This window comes from Hyla sarda, chromosome 6 (assembly GCF_029499605.1).
Source record: "Hyla sarda isolate aHylSar1 chromosome 6, aHylSar1.hap1, whole genome shotgun sequence".
Lineage (NCBI taxonomy): Eukaryota > Metazoa > Chordata > Amphibia > Anura > Hylidae > Hyla > Hyla sarda.
In genome coordinates, this window is record NC_079194.1 from 92,902,601 (window position 1) to 92,921,153 (window position 18,553).

Below are 18,553 nucleotides of genomic sequence, written 5' to 3' on the forward strand. Positions count from 1 at the left end.
ATATCTCTGAAGTTAACCATAGCAAGTGAGATTCTTCATTGACAACTATGTCTACGAGTCATCTCCTGCTCCAAGATCCTTGAAGTGTTCATGTGGCCACCAGCCAAGCCAAGTCCTGGCCTTTTTTTATTTATCAGCAAACGGAACATTCAGAAAATTAAAAATGGATGGAGCAATATGTTGTGCTCTTGATATGGTGCCATACATAGTATTATTATGATATCATACTATTATTGTAACATTATGCTGTATATTTTATAGACACGTAACCAAGAGAGAGAAATGAATTGACTTAAACTTACCACCGGAATACATATCAAAATGACCTGTCTTTATAAGTCTCGTCGTACTGGCTGCAAGTAAGTGAGAAAAATAAAGTAGATTAGATGTCATAGGAGAATCATTTTTATTACAGTACAGTTTGTATAAGAAGTGCTGCACAATTTTGAATTCTTCACCGAACTATTTCAATATCAGCGGTGGGCAGGATGAACTATCATAAAATGGTTGCCTTCAAGTTCTTCGAAGGGTATTCTAACTTGTTTACATTCATATTATATACACTGGATGTAGAACATCTACTTACAGGGAGATCAGAGGCGCTTGCTTTTCTGCATTCATAACTGCCATAGACTTCAATAGACAGAACCAAATACTAACTGTACTGCATATATTAACTTGCCCTTACTATACATGTGGCTTACTACCAGCCACCCAACAAAACAAATGTATGGCAGTAGTCCCAGGAGAGGCCAGCTGGACTCAGGATGTCAACTAATGTTTTTCCCGACCTCTCTGTACAAATTTATACCTTTTATAAGCCCATTTTTAATCAGCCTCAGCACTTGTGCTGACTTGGGGGCAAACTTAAAACCTAAAATGGCCCAGGAAGGTGAGTAAGCACCAAACCTACCATTTATCCCATAAAAATTCAGCCCCAATAACAGGACTTACCAAATTTCCAACCAAACTAAGCCTTGCCAGAGATTTTAATTATTTCCCAGATTCCCCATATCTCACCCAGCTTTTCATTGATGAGAAAAGCTGTTACTGAAACCTGGGGTTCACATATGATCTGTACCTAGGGGAAATTTAATGATCCTCAATGATCATTTCTGTCTGTCACTGTTTTACTACAATTACAATACAATTTGCATGTCTTACCATTTACAAGTGCAATATTTAGTCCTCTGCCAATGTTGTTTCTCACATTACTCATAAGTCTGAAATTGTGAGCAAAAAACATAAATTTAGTACATCATTTCTTTTTGCTGTGTATTAGAGATTATAAATGCACCTGCTAAATAAAATCCAAATATGTCAATCATTGGGTTGTTTTCTACATATGTCACCCACACTATTATACAGTCACGTGTTAAAGCAACCAGCATCATAAGTGCGTAAACACCCAAAAACCAAGACTGAGGATAATAATCTTATAGAAACCTCAAAAATCATTCCAGGAATAGAGGCCCATACACTGACTAAAGGGATATGTTTGAACAACTGCATCGCTGTATAAACAGACTACAAACTTGTTTGAAGAGGAAATTCTCCACCTAAACATTTTCTAGAAAGATAAGATCAAGTTATCGGCGTGGCCTGACTGGAACAAGGCGCAGTACCATCCAGGCAGAGCAGATGGGTTAAAGTGAATCTGTCAGCTGTATTTGCTGCTTAGAGCTGCAGACACTGGAGAGCTATATGAAAACTGTACCTTTTTTCTTTGCCTTTTTATTTCTCAGCCAAATGTCAAGGAGGTGGAGCTAAGCTGTTCAAGTGCCACGGTCTAGCCCACCTCCTTGATTTTCCAAAACATCTGTAACAAAAAATGTTATGGCAAAAACACAAAAAAATAAATAAATAAAGTGCGGAAATACTTATGCAGATTTTCGTGGCAAATCCAGATTTTGGCATTCTGCGGATTTCGGTCAGAATTGCATTGCGCTCTATAGAGACGGCACATTTCTGAGCAGTCCTAGTGCCGCTGAATCAAACCAATTTGATTGACCGCCCGTATTTTCCGACAGACATTCTGTACATTTTCAGCCGTATGAACATGGCCTTGAGGTGGAGCGAGTGTTTAATGAAGCCTATTTTAAAGCAGAACTATGCACTCATGATTGTGTAGTCCCCAGTAAGGCGCAGATGGTTACGCTATAGTGATTGAATTCATATGCACCTTGCATTGTGCAGCCAGGCAGGACACATTAGGATGCAATGTGCTAATGATAGGTTTTGATTAATTTGGAGCATTACCGCTAATCATCTTTTGTGCTAATTTTTTGGCACTTTATATTATTCCCTATGAGTCTCCTGGAATGCATTCATCATATGGTTTTAGTAGTACAAAAATATAACAGTAACCCATCATCTTCTGGCAGCCTACTGTTCAGGTACCTTACAATATCCAAATGTAATAAATACTTTTCAATGCTACCCAAACTGAATAACAGATCTCCCCTTTTTATTCAATGGCTGAACATTCCTTTTCCTTCCAAAAATGTGTTGTTTAATTGTAACATGTACAACCATGGCAGCAATTCACCTCCCTTCTCCCTATGCTTAGAATCATGCATGCTCAGTTGATCCGGGAGTGCATGTTTATCATGGAGGTAGGGAAGATAGCTGTTGGCCAAACATATATGGTCAGTTTATAGGTGATGTTCACATTTGCATACCATTTTTCTTCCTCCTTTGCATGTAAAAAAAAAAAAAAAAAGGTAAGGATGAAAACACATAATTAGGTTGTGATGCAGTTCCATTGTAGCTTCTGATAAGACTATTAAATTCTTCCATTACTTTACTTGGGAAACTGATGTGAACTGACTGTGTAAATGGAATTTGTGCGGAATTGCGAAATTCTGCCAAATTCTGTATTCTCTAAACACAGAACTCTGCCGAAATTCAAGCCCCCTTGAGTTCCATGGGATTCCGCATGCAATTATGCAAAATTTAAAGACAGGTATTTCCACTGTGGAAATTCCGCTGTGTGAATGGGTCAGTGGAATCCCATTAAACATAACGGGCTTTAAATTTTGGCTGACTTTCCGGCAGAATACTTCAGCGTAATTCCATACGGAAATTCAGCAATGTGAACATAGTCTAAGTAACTTTGCTGCAGCACAAAAACAAGTACTAATATGGACCAAAAATGGCTAAAATAAGGGGCAAAAAAACAGAAAGTGCCAGAAGACATAGCTGAAACAAAAGAAAAAACAAAAGCAGGCTTAAAAAACATGCAATTTTCAGAATTTTTTAGCAAAAAAAACCCAAAACTGTCTTTTTAGGGGGGGGGGGGCGCTTAACCCCTTAAGGACACATGACGTACTGGAACGTCATGTGTCCACTCCCGATCTATAACGCGGGGCCACGGCGTGGCCCCGCGTCATAGCGGGTCGGGCCCGGCCTCTAACAACGGCCGGGACCCGTGGCTAATAGCGCGCGGCATTGATCGCTGTGCCGCGCGCTATTAACCCTTTAGACGCGGCGTTCAAAGTTGAACGCCGCGTCTAAAGTGAAACCGAAAGCATCCCGGCTAGCTCAGTGGGCTGTTCGGGATAGCCGCGGTGAAATCGCGGCATCCCGAACAGCTGACAGGACAGCGGGAGGGCCCCTACCTGCCTCCTCGCTGTCCGATCGCCGAATGACTGCTCAGTGCCTGAGATCCAGGCATGAGCAGTCATGCGGCAGAATCGTTGATCACTGGTTTCTTATGAGAAACCAGTGATCAACATAGAAGATCAGTGTGTGCAGTGTTATAGGTCCCTATGGGACCTATAACACTGCAAAAAAAAAGTGAAAAAAAAAAGTGAATAAAGATCATTTAACTCCTCCCCTATTAAAAGTTTGAATCACCCCCCTTTTCCAATAAAAAAAAAAACACAGTGTAAATAAAAATAAAAATAAACATATGTGGTATCACCGCGTGCGGAAATGTCCGAATTATAAAAATATATCATTAATTAAACCGCTCGGTCAATGGCGTGCGCGCAAAAAAATTCCAAAGTCCAAAATAGTGCATTTTTGGTCACTTTTTATATCATTTAAAAATGAATAAAAAGTGATCAATAAGTCCTATCAATGCAAAAATGGTACCGTTAAAAACTTCAGATCACGGCGCAAAAAATGAGCCCTCATACCGCCCCATACACGGAAAAATAAAAAAGTTATAGGGGTCAGAAGATGACAATTTTAAACGTATTAATTTTCCTGCATGTAGTTATGATTTTTTCCAGAAGTCCGACAAAATCAAACCTATATAAGTAGGGTATCATTTTAATCGTATGGACCTACAGAATACATATCAGGTGTCATTTTTACCGAAAAATGTACTACGTAGAAACGGAAGCCCCCAAAAGTTACAAAACAGCGTTTTTTTTTTCAATTTTGTCGCACAATGATTTTTTTTCCCGCTTCACCATAGATTTTTGGGCAAAATGACTGACGTCATTACAAAGTAGAATTGGTGGCGCAAAAAATAAGCCATCATATGGATTTTTAGGTGTAAATTTGAAAGAGTTATGATTTTTTAAAGGCAAGGAGCAAAAAACGAAAATGCAAAAACGGAAAAACCTCCGGTCCTTAAGGGGTTAAAATGGGTTTGGAACCATTTGTTTAAAGGAGGAACCTTACACCCTACATTTGTCTTCTGCTAACTAACATTTGGGTCAGTTGGAAAAGACTGTGGGTTGTCACTATGGCGCCCCTAAGAACCTCATAATAACAAGATGTAAAAGATACAGGAACCGAAGCCTAACGTGAAAGGGGTACTCCAATGGAAAACATTTCTTTTTTTTTTATCAACTGGTGCCAGAAAGTTAAACAGATTTGTAAATTGCTTCTATAAAAGAATCTTCATCCTTCCAGTACTTATTAGTGGCTGTATATTACAGAGAAAGTTCTTTTGTTTTTGGATTTCTTTTTTTTTTTCTGTCCACAGTGCTCTCTGCTGACACCTCTGTCTGTATCAGGAACTGTCCAGAGCAGTATAGGTTTGCAATGGGGATTTTCTCCTGCTCTGGGCAGTTCCTGATACACACAGAGGTGTCAGCAGAGAGCACTGTGGACAGAAAAAAAAAAGTAATCCAAAAAGAAATAACTTTCTCCGTAGTATATAGAAGCTAATAAATACTGGAAGGATAAAGATTTTTTTAGTAGAAGTAATTTACAAATCTGTTTAACTTTCTGGCACCAGTTGATTAAAAAAAATGTTATTCACCTGAGTACCCCTTTAAACCTCAAAGTGAAGCGTTCTGGGAGACTATGTGTCCGTAAATTATTAACAGGGAACAACAGGCATTGTGCCACCCAGGTCAGGGCAGGCAATAAATACCATTCAATCTATGACATGGCATGCCTGGTTAGCTTTAACCACACAACAGTGGAGATGTGTTCCTTCCGTATAATGTACATTGCTTACTGTTGGAATCAAAATCCTCTTGTTAAGGTAAATAGCAATATGGATTCTGTGAAAGCCCATAAAAAATGTATTTGTTTTTAATAGGACAGTCAAGTCTAAATCGTTTCCTAAGACATGTCAGAAGATCCCATTGGTGAAGAATGTGATCTTCACAATAAGGGAGCGCAGCAACAGAACCCAGTCTTACCAACGTACAATGTTTGATCCCCTGATGATTTTGTACTTTTACCCACTGGCGAAGAAATGGCCAGTCTGTAATTTTATTAGTAGGTTTATTTTAACAGTTGGAGAAGTAATGTCAACAATAAAATCCAGAAAAACACATTTCAAAAAGTTATGAATTTATTTGCCTTTTACTAAACAAAATAAGCATTTAAAGGGGTATTCCGGGCAAAAATATCTTATCCCCTATCCAAAGGATAGGGGATAAGATGTCTGATCATGGGGGCCCGCCGCAACCTCCCTGCAGCACCCGCATTCTATGCGGGGCCTGCGTCTCCAGTTTCGGAAACCTCCGGGTTTCCGGGACTGGGGACGTCCCGCCACTCCCTCTCCATTCATGTCTATGGGAGGGGGCGTGACGGACGTCACACCTCCTCCCATAGACATGAATGGAGGGGGAGTGGCGTGAAGTCACGTCCCAAGTCCCAGAAACCTGGAGGTTTCCGAAACTGGAGACGCAGCCCCCGCATAGAATGCGCGTGCTGCAGGGAAATTGCGGGGGGTTCCAGTAGCGGGCCCCCCGTGATAAGACATCTTATCCCCTATCCTTTGGATAGGGGATACAATGTTTTTGCCCGGAATACCCCTTTAATCCCCTATCATTCAGTAACATTTCTTGCTCCCAGGTGCCTTTTATATTGTTAACGAGCTGAGATTGGGAGCACTACCTTTAAGAGAGTGCTCCTAATCTAAGCTCAGTATTGTGGCACAGTTTATTTAGGGGAAACAGAGGCATCATTCATTGAGGGGGTGCAGACACCTTGTTCATTGTTTTAAGGGACACAGGTAAAAAAAATTTGATTCATGGACTAATGTTTGGCAATATTATACTTGGGGGTACAACTAAAATTATTTGGAGTATCATTTTAACTTTCTTGGCTGCTTTTTAGCTCATTATAATTGGGGGAAAGTGGTGACCAGTGGCTACGATTTAGTTACAGTGCCTACAGGGAGTCTGGGGTAGTCCGAGACATATCACCTGTCTCCCTGCTCTCTTCCTCTCCCTGAAGCTCTACCTATTCAGATTGGCTACTGGGTATAAACAAAAGCTCACCACAGGTTAACCAGGGAGTCCGTGCATGAAGAGCTGATTTCTCTCACGGCAAGGGCAGAATGAATATAAATTCAAAATCCAAAGAGGCATCTGGAAGGCTGCTTTAGTACATAAAAAAGTTTAAAAATAATAATAATGATACCAACTCACAGCTGAAGGGGTTGCTACATTTGTATCCAGTATAGAAAGTTATTTTTGAGCTAACCAGGCTAGATCCCATGGTGATACATCTACCGTATTTTTCGCCCTATAGGACGCACCGGTGTATAAGACGCACCCAATTTATAGGTGCAAAATCTAAATAAATAAAGATTTTGAACCCAATAGTGGTCTTCAACCTGCGGACCTCCAGATGTTGCAAAACTACAACTCCCAGCATGCCCAGACAGCCGTTGGCTGTCCGGGCATGCTGGGAGTTGTAGTTTTGCAACATCTGGAGGTCCGCAGATTGAAGACCACTGCATAGGAGGTAATACTCACGTGTCCCCGCCGCTCCGGACCCGTCAACGCTGCCCTGGATGACGCTCCATCGCTGTCGCCGTGTCCCCGTCGCTTCAGAACGTCTCTGCTGCCGGCCGGGTATCCTCACTCTCATCACGTTGTTACGCATGCCGACGCACGTACGCGACGACGTGATGACGAGGAAGGAGAGCGCCGGCCATACAGGGGATCCCTGAATGGAGAAGACACCGAGGAGGCAGGTAAGGTCCCTCCCGGTGTCCTGTAAGCACTAACCCGGCTATTCAGTCGTGGGATAGCCCGACTAAACAGCCGGGTTAGTGTCACTTTCCCTTCAGACGCGGCGGTCAGCTTTGATCGCCGCGTCTGAAGGGTTAATACAGGGCATCACCACGATCGGTGATGTCCTGTATTAGCCGCGGGTCCCGGCCGTTGATGGCCGCAGGGACCGCCGCGATAGGGGTGTATTCGCCGTATAAGACGCACCGACTTTTTCCCCCCAGTTTTGGGGAAGAAAAAGTGCGTCTTATACGGCGAAAAATACGGTAACTCATTCTAATAAAAAGTAACATACAGGACAGGAGAGAATATTAACACACAGAGGATTGCCTACACTGGATATAGGGGGAGATTTATCAAAACCTGTCCAGAGGAAAAGTTGCCCAGTTACCCATAGCAACCAATCAGATCGCTTCTTTCATTTTTAACAAGGCCCCTGCAAAATGAAAGAAGCTATCTGATTGGTTGCTATGGGCAACTGAGCAACTTTTCCTCTGGACAAGTTTTGATAAATCTCCCCCATGGTTGTAGCAAAACCACAGGGGTGACAAATGGTAGGACTGTATTGGCTTTCAGCCTATGAATAGGAATATTTGAATTAATTTAATTACAACCTTTCGGGTTGTGTAACTTTCTCTCATTAAAACCACATTATTCATTGTTGAGGTGTTGCAACATAAAAGCCTCGAAAAACCTGTCAGTTCAGTCACATGTACAATGATAGTATATAAGGCTGCAATTCGCAGACATAGCTTTATTCTTGAAACAATGACGACATCAAGAAGAGTCACCTAATTATTTTTGACCAAGCCTTTTTAACCCCTTAAAGACCAATTTTGTCCAATTTTTTTTTTCTTTTTTTTTTTAAATCAACCGGTGCCAAAAAGTTAAACAGATTTGTAAACTACTTCTATTTAAAAATGTTAACCCTTCAGCTGCTGTTTGCTCTAGAGGTAGTTCTTTTCTTTTTGAATTTCTTTTCTGTCCGACCACAGTGCTCTCTGCTGACACCTCTGTCCATTTCAGGAACTGTCCAGAGCAGGATAGATTTGCTATGGGGATTTGCTCCTCCTCTGGACAGCTCCTGACATGGACAGAGGTGTCATCAGAGAGCACTGTTGTCAGACAGAAAGGAAATTAAAAAAGAAAAAAACTTCCTCTGGAGCATACAGCATCTGATAAGTACTGGAAGGATTAAGATTTTTAAATAGAAAAAAGTTTAACTTTTTGGCACCAGTTAATAAAAATAAAAAAAATTTGTTTTCCACTAGAGTACCCCTTTAAGGATGTTTTTTCCTCCTTAAGCTCTGAGTGCCATGCCTTTTTTTCCATCCACAGACCAATATGAAGCTTGTTTTTTGCACAACTAATAATGCTTAGTAATGACACATTTCATTTTACCATAAAATGTATGGGGGTGTCATTTTTACGCAGTGCTCTTTACGGTAAAACTGACATGTTTTCTTTGTTCTGTGAGTTAATACTATTACAATGATATGCATGTTTATATGAATTACTATTATTGTATTGCTTTTAAAAAACAAATGTTTTTAACAAACTAACTATGTTTAACCCCTTCAGGACCAAGCCCATTTTGGCCTTAAGGACCAGAGCGTTTTTTTGCACATCTGGCCACTGTCACTTTAAACATTAATAACTCTGGGATGCTTTTAGTTATCATTCTGATTCAGAGATTGTTTTTTCGTGACATATTCTACTTTAACATATTGGTAAAATTTTATGGTAACTTGCATCCTTTCTTGGTGAAAAATCTGTAAATTTGATGAAAAATTTGAAAATTTTGCATTTTTCGAACTTTGAAGCTTTCTGCTTGTAAGGAAAATGTATATTACGAATACATTTTTTTTTGATTCACATATACAATATGTCTACTTTATATTTGCATCATAAAATTGACAAGTTTTTACTTGTGGAAGACACCAGAGGGCTTCAAAGTTCAGCAGCAATTTTTTTCACAAAATTTTCAAACTCGATATTTTTCAGGGACCAGTTCAGCTTTGAAGTGGATTTGAAGGGTCTTCATATTAGAAATACCCCATAAATGACCCCATTATAAAAACTACACCCCCAAAGTATTCAAAATGACATTCAGTAAGTGTTTTAACCCTTTAGGTGTTTCACAGGAATAGCAGCAAAGTGAAGGAGAAAATTAAAAATCTTCATTTTTTACACTCATGTTTTTGTAGACCCAATTTTTGAATTTTTGCAAGTGGTAAAAGGAGAAAATTTTTTACTTATTTTTGTAGCCCAATTTCTCTCGAGTAAGCACATACGTCATATGTCTATGTAAAGTGTTCGGCGGGCGCAGTAGAGGGCTCAGAAGGGAAGGAGCGACAAGGGGATTTTGGAGGGTACGTTTTTCTGAAATGGTTTTTGGGGGGCATGTTGCATTTAGGAAGCCCCTATGGTGCCAGAACAGCAAAAAAAAAAACACATGGCATACCATTTTGGAAACTAGACCCCTCGGGGAACATAACATGGGATAAAGTGAGCCTTAATACCCCACAGGTGTTTCATGACTTTTGCAAATGTAAAAAAAAAATAATAATTTTTACCTAAAATGCTTGTTTTCCCAAAAATGTTACATTTTCAAAAAAAGTAATAGCTCAGATAATAATTCAGAAAACACCCCATATGGGGGTGAAAAGTGCTCTGCTGGTGCACTACAGGTCTCAGAAGAGGAGTAGTCACATTTGGCTTTTTGGAAGCAAATTTTGCTCTGGGGGCATGCCGCATTTAGGAAGCCCCTATGGTGCCAGGACAGCAAAAAAAAAAACACATGGCATACCATTTTGGAAACTAGACCCCTCGGGGAACGTAACAAGGGGTTAAGTGAACCTTTATACCCCACAGGTGTTACACGACTTTTGCATATGTAAAAAAAAATTTTTTTTAAACTTAAATGCTTGTTTTCCCAAAAATTTTACATTTTTAAAAAGGGTAAAAGCAGAAAATACCCCTCAAAATTTGTAACACAATTTCTCCCGAGTACGGAAATACCCCATATGTGACCCTAAACTGTTGCCTTGAAATACAACAGGGCTCCAAAGTGAGAGCGCCATGCGCATTTGAGGCCTAAATTAGGGACTTGCATAGGGATGGACATAGGGGTATTCTACACCAGTGATTCCCAAACAGGGTGCCTCCAGCTGTTGCAAAACTCCCAGCATGCCTGGACAGTCAACGGCTGTCCGACAATACTGGGAGTTGTTGTTTTGCAACAGCTGGTGACTCCATTTTGGAAACAGTGGCGTACCAGACGTTTTTCATTTTTATTGGGGAGGGGTGCTGTGTAGGGGTATGTGTATATGTAGTGTTTTTACTTTTTATTTTATTTTGTGTTAGTGTAGTGTAGTGTTTTTAGGGTACAGTCACACGGGCGGGGGTTCACAGTAGTTTCTCGCTGGCAGTTTGAGCTGCGGAAGAAAATTTGCCGCAGCTCAAACTCAAACAGCCGGATACTTACTGTAAACCTCCGCCCATGTGAGTGTACCCTGTACGTTCACATTGGGTGGGGGGAACAATTCCAGTTGGCAGTCACCGACAGCCAACGGGCATGCTGGGAGTTGTAGTTATGCAACCAGCAGATGCACCACTACAACTCCCAGCATGCACTTTAGCTGTTTGTGCAAGCTGGGAGTTGTAGTTATACAACAGCTGAAGGTACACTTTTCCATAGAAAAAAATGTGCCTCCAGCTGTGGCAAAACTATAAGTCCCAGCATGCCCATAAGGGAATGCTGGGAGTTGTGGTTGTCTGCCTCCTGCTGTTGCATAACTACAGCTCCCAGCATGCCCTTTTTGCATGCTGGGAGCTGTTGCTAAGCAACAGCAGGAGACTGTCAATCACCCAACTCCTGATCCACGCTGCAGGTCAGTCCCTCGCCGCCACCGCCGCCGCTCCTGGGGCCCCGATCCCAACATTGACGCCGGGGATCGGGGTCCCCAGCTCCCGGGGTCCACGTCCCGCACCCGCTCACGTCCTCCGGAAGAGGGGCGGAGCGGGTTGCGGGAGTGACACCCGCAGCAGGTGCCCTGATTGGTTGGCTATGGCTGTTCAGGGCCGTCTCTGACGGCCCCGATCAGCCAGTAATTCCGGGTCACCGGGTCACTGGAGACCCGATTGACCCGGAATCCGCTGCAGATCGCTGGACTGAATTGTCCAGCGATCTGCGGCCATCGCCGACATGGGGGGGACATCATGACCCCCCTGGGCGATATGCCCCGATGCCTGCTGAACGATTTCAGCAGGCATCGGGCACCGGCTCCGCTCCAGATGACTGCGGGGGCCGGGAAAGCACATGACGTTCTCATACGTACTGTGTCCTTAAGGACTCGGAAATGGAGACGTATGAGAACGTCATGTGTCCTTAAGGGGTTAAGATTGCCCAATTCTCAGGGCTGGTGCAAGGATTTTTGCAACCCTAGGCAAAAGCTAATTTTGCCACCCCTTGACCCTGTCCATTGCCTCCTCCTTTTGACTGCGCTCGCTACAAAGCCAGGCTGTAAACTTACGGTGCTGTGCACGAAGTTACGGAGTGTCATAAATTTATGACATGTGTCCTTAAGGGGTTAAAGGAAATATGTCATTAGTATCACCCCTGATGACAATTATAATTACTGCTAAACAACAAATACCCCCGAGAATTCCAAGGGGGCAATACTATACACAACAACTTTTAGGGGTGCCCCCTAAAAGGGGTTAACCCAAAACTAGAAATCCCCTCCCCCTTTTTTTTTATTTTTTATTAAAACTTCAATGCTTTATTGGATCACTTAAAATTACATTGAGACAAAGTATTGTTTAGTGCTCATTAAAAACACAACCAATGCTCATATTGACTAACATGTGCATCCAGGTTTGTATTGGATCTCTCCGTAATCATATAGCTGCTAGCTATGGACATGCACTACTTTTTTAGCTGGCATTACGGCTGCTATTTACGGCTGCTATTTACGGCTGCTATTTAAAATATCTTCCGACCTTTAAACCCAGTGTATGTGGACCTTGGTGGAGTGAGAAATGATTAATTTGACCCTTTTGAGATACTAATATTCTTACAAACACGTGGTTCATAGGTCAGGAAAAGTTATGCACATGATATGACTAGAAGGTTAGATGGGCACACCAGAGAACCATAGGATCCTGGCATAATAAAGGTCCAAAAGTCCTGTAGCGGATAAACCCTATTTGGAACTAGTTTTAGGATCAATGACTTGCCACTAGTGTCTCTTTCTTATGAGCTGATTTACTTATATCTGATTTGACCTTCTTGATAATATGTTCTGTATGTACAACGATAACAACACGTGTACATGTGACCTAAGGAACCCCAGTATGACGCCATATCCGACTGTCAGCCTTCCACAAATCATAAAAAAACACTATGACATTTATGTTACACTTACATTTTGTCCTCCAGGCAGATGGAAGGGCCGACCACATTGGCTGCTCCACTTATTACTTTAAAGGCAAAGTAATTCTGTGGACACTCTTTATCATTTCCGCATTTTCTGTGTTTTTTTTCCGGAACTGAAAAGACAGAGAGAGTAATATACTGTATAAGGACATTTTTTTAATGATTTCTGACAAGAAAACAAGTAATAAATATAAAATCCACAGAGCACATTTCTTAACAGTCAAACCATGAAGCTTTTATTAACGGGGTACTCCGGTGGAAAGCTTTTTTTTTTTAAATCAACTTGTGCCAGAAAGTTAAACAGATTTGTAAATTACTTCAATTAAAAAATCTTATTCCTTCCAGTACTTATTAGCTGCTGAATACTACAGAGGAAATTCTTTTCTTTTTGGAACACAGTGCTCTCTGCTGAATCACGAGCACAGTGCTCTCTGCTGACATCTCTGTCCATTTTAGGAACTGTCCAGAGCAGCATGTGGGGATTTTCTCCTACTCTGGACAGTTCTTAAAATGGACAGAGATGTCAGCAGAGAGCACTGTGCTCGTGATTCAGCAGAAAGCTCTGTGTTTCAAAAAGAAAAGAATGTCTTCTGTAGTATTCAGCAGCTAATAAGTACTGAAAGGATTAAGAATTTTTAATAGAAGTAATTTTCAAATCTGTTCTGGCACCAGTTGATTTAAAAAAAAAAAAAAAAGTTTTTCACCGGAGTACCCATTTAAGGCAAAGAAATTTACAGCTTCCAAAGTGAACAATAAGGGTCCTAGGACCAAAAGAACATCAACAAAATACAGAGGTACACATGTGAGGACAGTGATAAGATAAAGTTCTCGTAGTGTAAACGCCACAATCTAACAATATACTAGTAGGTTAATTGACTTCCTAATTTTTTTTTGTAGCACTAGGGAATATGTTGCCACTATATCTATAGAAACAAGAGAAAACAACGGCCTATTGCCACCTGAGGCTATACACCTCATATAACATTACTACAGCTGAGGCTTTTGTTGCTATGGTTGCATTGTGGTTGGCACTGTATGGAGCCATTGTTAAAATAATAACAGCTGAAACCTGATTGGTTTCTACTGGTAATGCTGCAACTTGTTTTCATACATATCGGTGTGTCCTCCCATCCTAGATTGTTTATAGACTCCTTAACATTGAAACTGATACACCAATAAGGACGAGCTGTAAGATTATGCAAATCAAGGCATTGAGATCTACAAATGGCCACATTTTCAAGCACCTAGCTCCAGTCTTTGGCATATGGAAGGGGTATAAAAGCCAGATCTAAGGCAATCTTTTTCAGCCACATGAAACCTCAAAAATCGGATCAAGTCAGAACAGTATGATTATGTAATGTCTCCCGTTCATCGACATACCAGTTATCGCCACTTGTTGAAAAGTGAGAGGGACAGAATCCTTGAACTGAGAGATGTTGGTTTATCACTCCAGCAGATCACCACATATGTAGGCCAAGATATCACTACTGTTCAACATTGCTTGTCCCAGTGGTTGGGAGACCAATGATGAGTTACACAGAGGAGGACCTGTGCATGGCTGGATTGGCAGATTAGAAGAATGATGTGTAGCCATCCATTATGTACTGCAAGTGAAATTGGATGTTACCTACTAAGCCAAGGGCGTTGAACAGTGTCAGAAGGCAGTGTCATTGGACTAAAAGCCAGACAGTCAGCTAAAGGTCTCCCATTGATCTCATATTACTTCTCCAAAAGACTATCAAGGTGCAGAGCGAGACAGCAATTGAGGATGAAATAGAGGTCTGTCCTCTTCAGCGATGATTCCTGCTTTTTTCTCGGATGCAACGATAGCTGGAGATTGGTGTGAAAACCACATAGAAAACGCCATGAAGAGGCCTTCAAAAGGGAACGTCACACTGGTCCCACTCCCAGCATTATGGTATGGGGTGGCATAATGTACAATAGCCAAACCCCTCTAGTCTTCATTAAGGATACACAAACAACTTGGTGTTACATTGATTTGGTTGTGAAACAAATGGTACAGCCATCTCTTCAGAGTGTGACATCCCTGCGATCACAAGAACAAGGTAATTTGCCCCGGAATAAATGGCAGCGTGCATGCTTGACTGCTCAATTCATTCTCTTTGTAACTACTACACGTGGCCAAACTCTAAACTTGACTATGTTCGGAAGTCAGATAGTTAATGGAGTGGTGGTAAATTGTCTGTTCTTGTGATCAGTGTAGGTACCAGCATCCACACTACTAGTTATCCCCCATCCTGTGGACAAGAGACAATGTATGGATAAGCCCTTTAGTAGTATTCTGAAGAAAAGTAATATCATACTTACTTGTATCTCTTTTCACTTCCTTTTCTACAAGAAAAAAAGATCACATTAATATCTTAACCCCTTAAGGACGCAGCTTATTTTCACCTTAAGAACGAAGCCCTTTTTTGCAAATCTGACTACTGTCAATTTATATATTAAATTACTCTGGGATGCTTTTTAACTTTCATTCTGATTCCAAGATTGTTTTTTGCACTGCAATTTTTTTGCACTGCAGTGGTTGAGGTTCTGACATAAAATAAAAAATGAAAAAAACGGCAAGTGACCATAATTTTAAAACTACCCCCTCAAGGAAGGTACCAAGGGGTACAGTGAGCACTTACACCTCACAGGTTTTTTGAAAAGTGGGCCATAAATTGAAAATTTTTATTTTTACACTAGAATGCTGGGGTTACCCAATTTTATACATTTTCACAAGGGGTAATTGGAGAAACTGGGTTACAAATTTTGGAGGGCACAACAAGGCTCAGAAGTCATAGATGTCTGTTTGCATTTGAGGCCTATGGCATATCAGTAGCTGACGGTTACATACATTCAGAAGAAAATACAAAAATGAAACACCCACATGTGACATCATTACAGAAAGTACCCCCTGAGGAATGGGTATAGGGCTAAAAAGGACATTTTGAATGAACAGGTGTTTCCTAAATTTATTTTCCAGGAATGGATGAAGGGTAGCTTTTGAAAATTTTTAGGTTTTGCAATTTTCAACCTAAGCTCTGCTTCATCTTTCTGGGAACAACTAACGTGTGACCCTGAATTGTCGCCTGGAAATACGACAGAGCTCATGAGGGAGAACTCTTCGCATTTGAGGCCGATGTTTCTTACGGACCTAACAGTTACATACATTCAGAGGGAAATACAAAGAACACCCACATGTGAGCCTTGGGGAAGTGTATAGGGGTGAAGTGGAGATTTGGAACAGGCAGGTGTTCCCTATTTTTAGTTTCCAGGATTGGATGAAGTGTACTATATGGGGGGGGGGGGGAATGGGGAATGAAAATTGCAATTTTAATACTGAAATGCCAATTATTTTCCCAGAATGATGACCCAGAGTATAGCTGAAAGTAAAAATGATTCCTGCCCCAAACCCTATGCTCTGAACTATCATTCTGGGAATGTGATGTGTGTGGCTGTCCCTATTCTGTTACCTCAAATGTGCACCCTGCTAAGGTGGGGAGAGAGCGCTGCGCATTTGAGGCAACTACAAACCCCCAATGCTGTTGACTCTGTGTCCCATGACCCATTTTTTGTGAAAAAAAAAGATATCGGGGTATTGGGAAGGGGGGGGGGTTGGTTTTAAATTTGGAAGATAATGTACTCTGGACTGGTACATTGAAGTCGAATTCTGGGGAATTAAAATTAGGGGGAAGGATTAAAAAATGTAACTCCATGGAAGTGTGATACTTCCTGAAGTAATCCTTAATGCAGATGTTCGGATGATCGGGGCAAGTGTTGCATTGTGTGGTGATGTCCATCCAAATCCTCCTCTTGCGACACACACTGCAATTTTCTGGAAAGTGTTGGCCAGGGACGAACCGGGGTCCCACAGTTCCAGAGGTGCTCAGACCCGCTCTTTGGCTTTACCAAAGATGAGGGCCCTTAGAACTTCCTCTTGGAACTGCAGGTATAGCCCTGTGTTGCCAGCGTACTGGGACAGTACAAAAGAGTTGTACATGGCAACCTGTACCATGTAGATCACAACTTTTTTGTACCTTACCCGTGTTTTCTGCATGGCATTATATGGCTTGAGGACTTGATTAGAAAGATCAACTCCCCCCATACACCGATTTTAGTCCAGAATACAATCAGGCTTGAGGACCAGTCCAACAGTACTTCGCACAGGGACAGGGGTGCTGCCGTTCCCATGAATTGTGGTGAGCATAAGGACATCCCTCTTGTCCTTATACCTGACCAGCAACATTTTTCATGGGTAAGGGCATGGGACTCACCCCAGGGGATAGGAATTTGGAGGGAATAGGAAGGAAGGCATCTTTGATTCTTTTGGACTGTTCCACAAGCGAGCGTGGATCTGGCTGCGAGGGATGTGAAGAGAGGGATGCTAGTATAAATGTTAACCACGTAAAGGTGGTAACCTTTATCTTGCAATGGGTGCAAAAGGCCACAAACGATTTTCCCGCTAACACCCACAGTGTGGGGACATTCTGGGGGTTCAATACAGGAATCTCATCCCTCATACACCATAAACTTGCAATAGCTACACCAGGGCCAATTCCCCTTTATTCTTAGAACCATGGGGTGTCATATGTTGGCACCAGCACTGATCATAAAGTGATGGCATATCTTAGTGATACTCAGTCATTATGACACGGGAATACCTCTTTAACTGTAGTCTCTCACATGGTCTGCAGAGTGTTCCTGTGTAGAACAGGTATCTACTGAATAGTCATGGTGTTAGTCTTTGTGTACTTATTTTTAATCAGTAATGGTATGGTGCTATTATTTATTTCACTATGTAGTGACAAGGTAGTGATATTACTGTCCTTGTGTCTATATAGTTGTATCCTTAGTAATGTTCTGACATGTTTTGTTATGGCCTGCATTAACGTTTCAAGCAATGTACAAAAGTAGCTCCTCTGTGGGATTGTACAGGTTAACCTTTTTTCCCCTGCCACATCAATAAGCCTTTGGCACCCGTGACCCTGTCGTTGGGTTACCTTGGATTGTTTTTGGTAGATATTAACCAAAACACTGCTCAAGACCTTCCATTTTTTAAATGTTCTAACTTATCATCTGATCATAACAATTTGGCAAAAATGAAAGTCATTCATATCCTTACACATAACCATGTTTCCTGCTTCCAACATATTAGCTTCAAGAACTGATTGTTCACTTGCTACCTAATATTTACGGACCCTTTACAGGTTCCCCCAGACATATTATCCCCTATCCAAAGGATAGGGATAAGATGTCTGATTGCGGGGGTACTGCCGTTGGGGACCTCGCGATCTCCCTGCTGCACCCGGTGTTCATTAGAGAGCGTCAGGTGCAGGGACAGGCTAGGGACGTCACGGCTGCGCCCCGCTCGTGACTTCACGGCCACGACCCCTCAATACAAGTCTATGGGAGGGCGCGTGAGTGCCTTCAGTCCCCTCCCACAGACTTGCATTGAGAGGGCATAGCCGTGACGTCACTAGCCTCAGCCCCACATCGACAGTCATCTGGCACAGAGAGAAGTTCGCTCAGTGCAGCAGATGTCTGGGATGCCGCAACCGAGATTGCGGGGGTCCCCAAAGGTGCAACCCCCGCTTTAAGACATCTTATCCCCTATCCTTTAGATAGGGTATAAGATGTCTAGGGGCAGAGGACCCCTTTAAGGGTCTATTCAGAC

The 18,553-nt window shown here is 41.8% G+C and overlaps 1 protein-coding gene across 3 annotated transcripts in view; it reads right to left on the minus strand.

Moving 5' to 3' along the window:
• FAM3D (FAM3 metabolism regulating signaling molecule D) overlaps positions 1-18,553 on the minus strand; it is a 131,575-nt gene that overhangs the window by 5,808 nt on the left and 107,214 nt on the right. For all 3 annotated transcript variants that reach the window (XM_056524493.1, XM_056524492.1, XM_056524494.1), the window contains 4 exons: positions 15,205-15,228; positions 12,866-12,989; positions 1,165-1,223; positions 303-353 (listed from right to left, as the gene is read on the minus strand). In XM_056524493.1, coding sequence (XP_056380468.1) covers positions 303-353; positions 1,165-1,223; positions 12,866-12,989; positions 15,205-15,228 — 258 coding nt within the window. The remainder of the gene's footprint in view (positions 1-302; positions 354-1,164; positions 1,224-12,865; positions 12,990-15,204; positions 15,229-18,553) is intronic.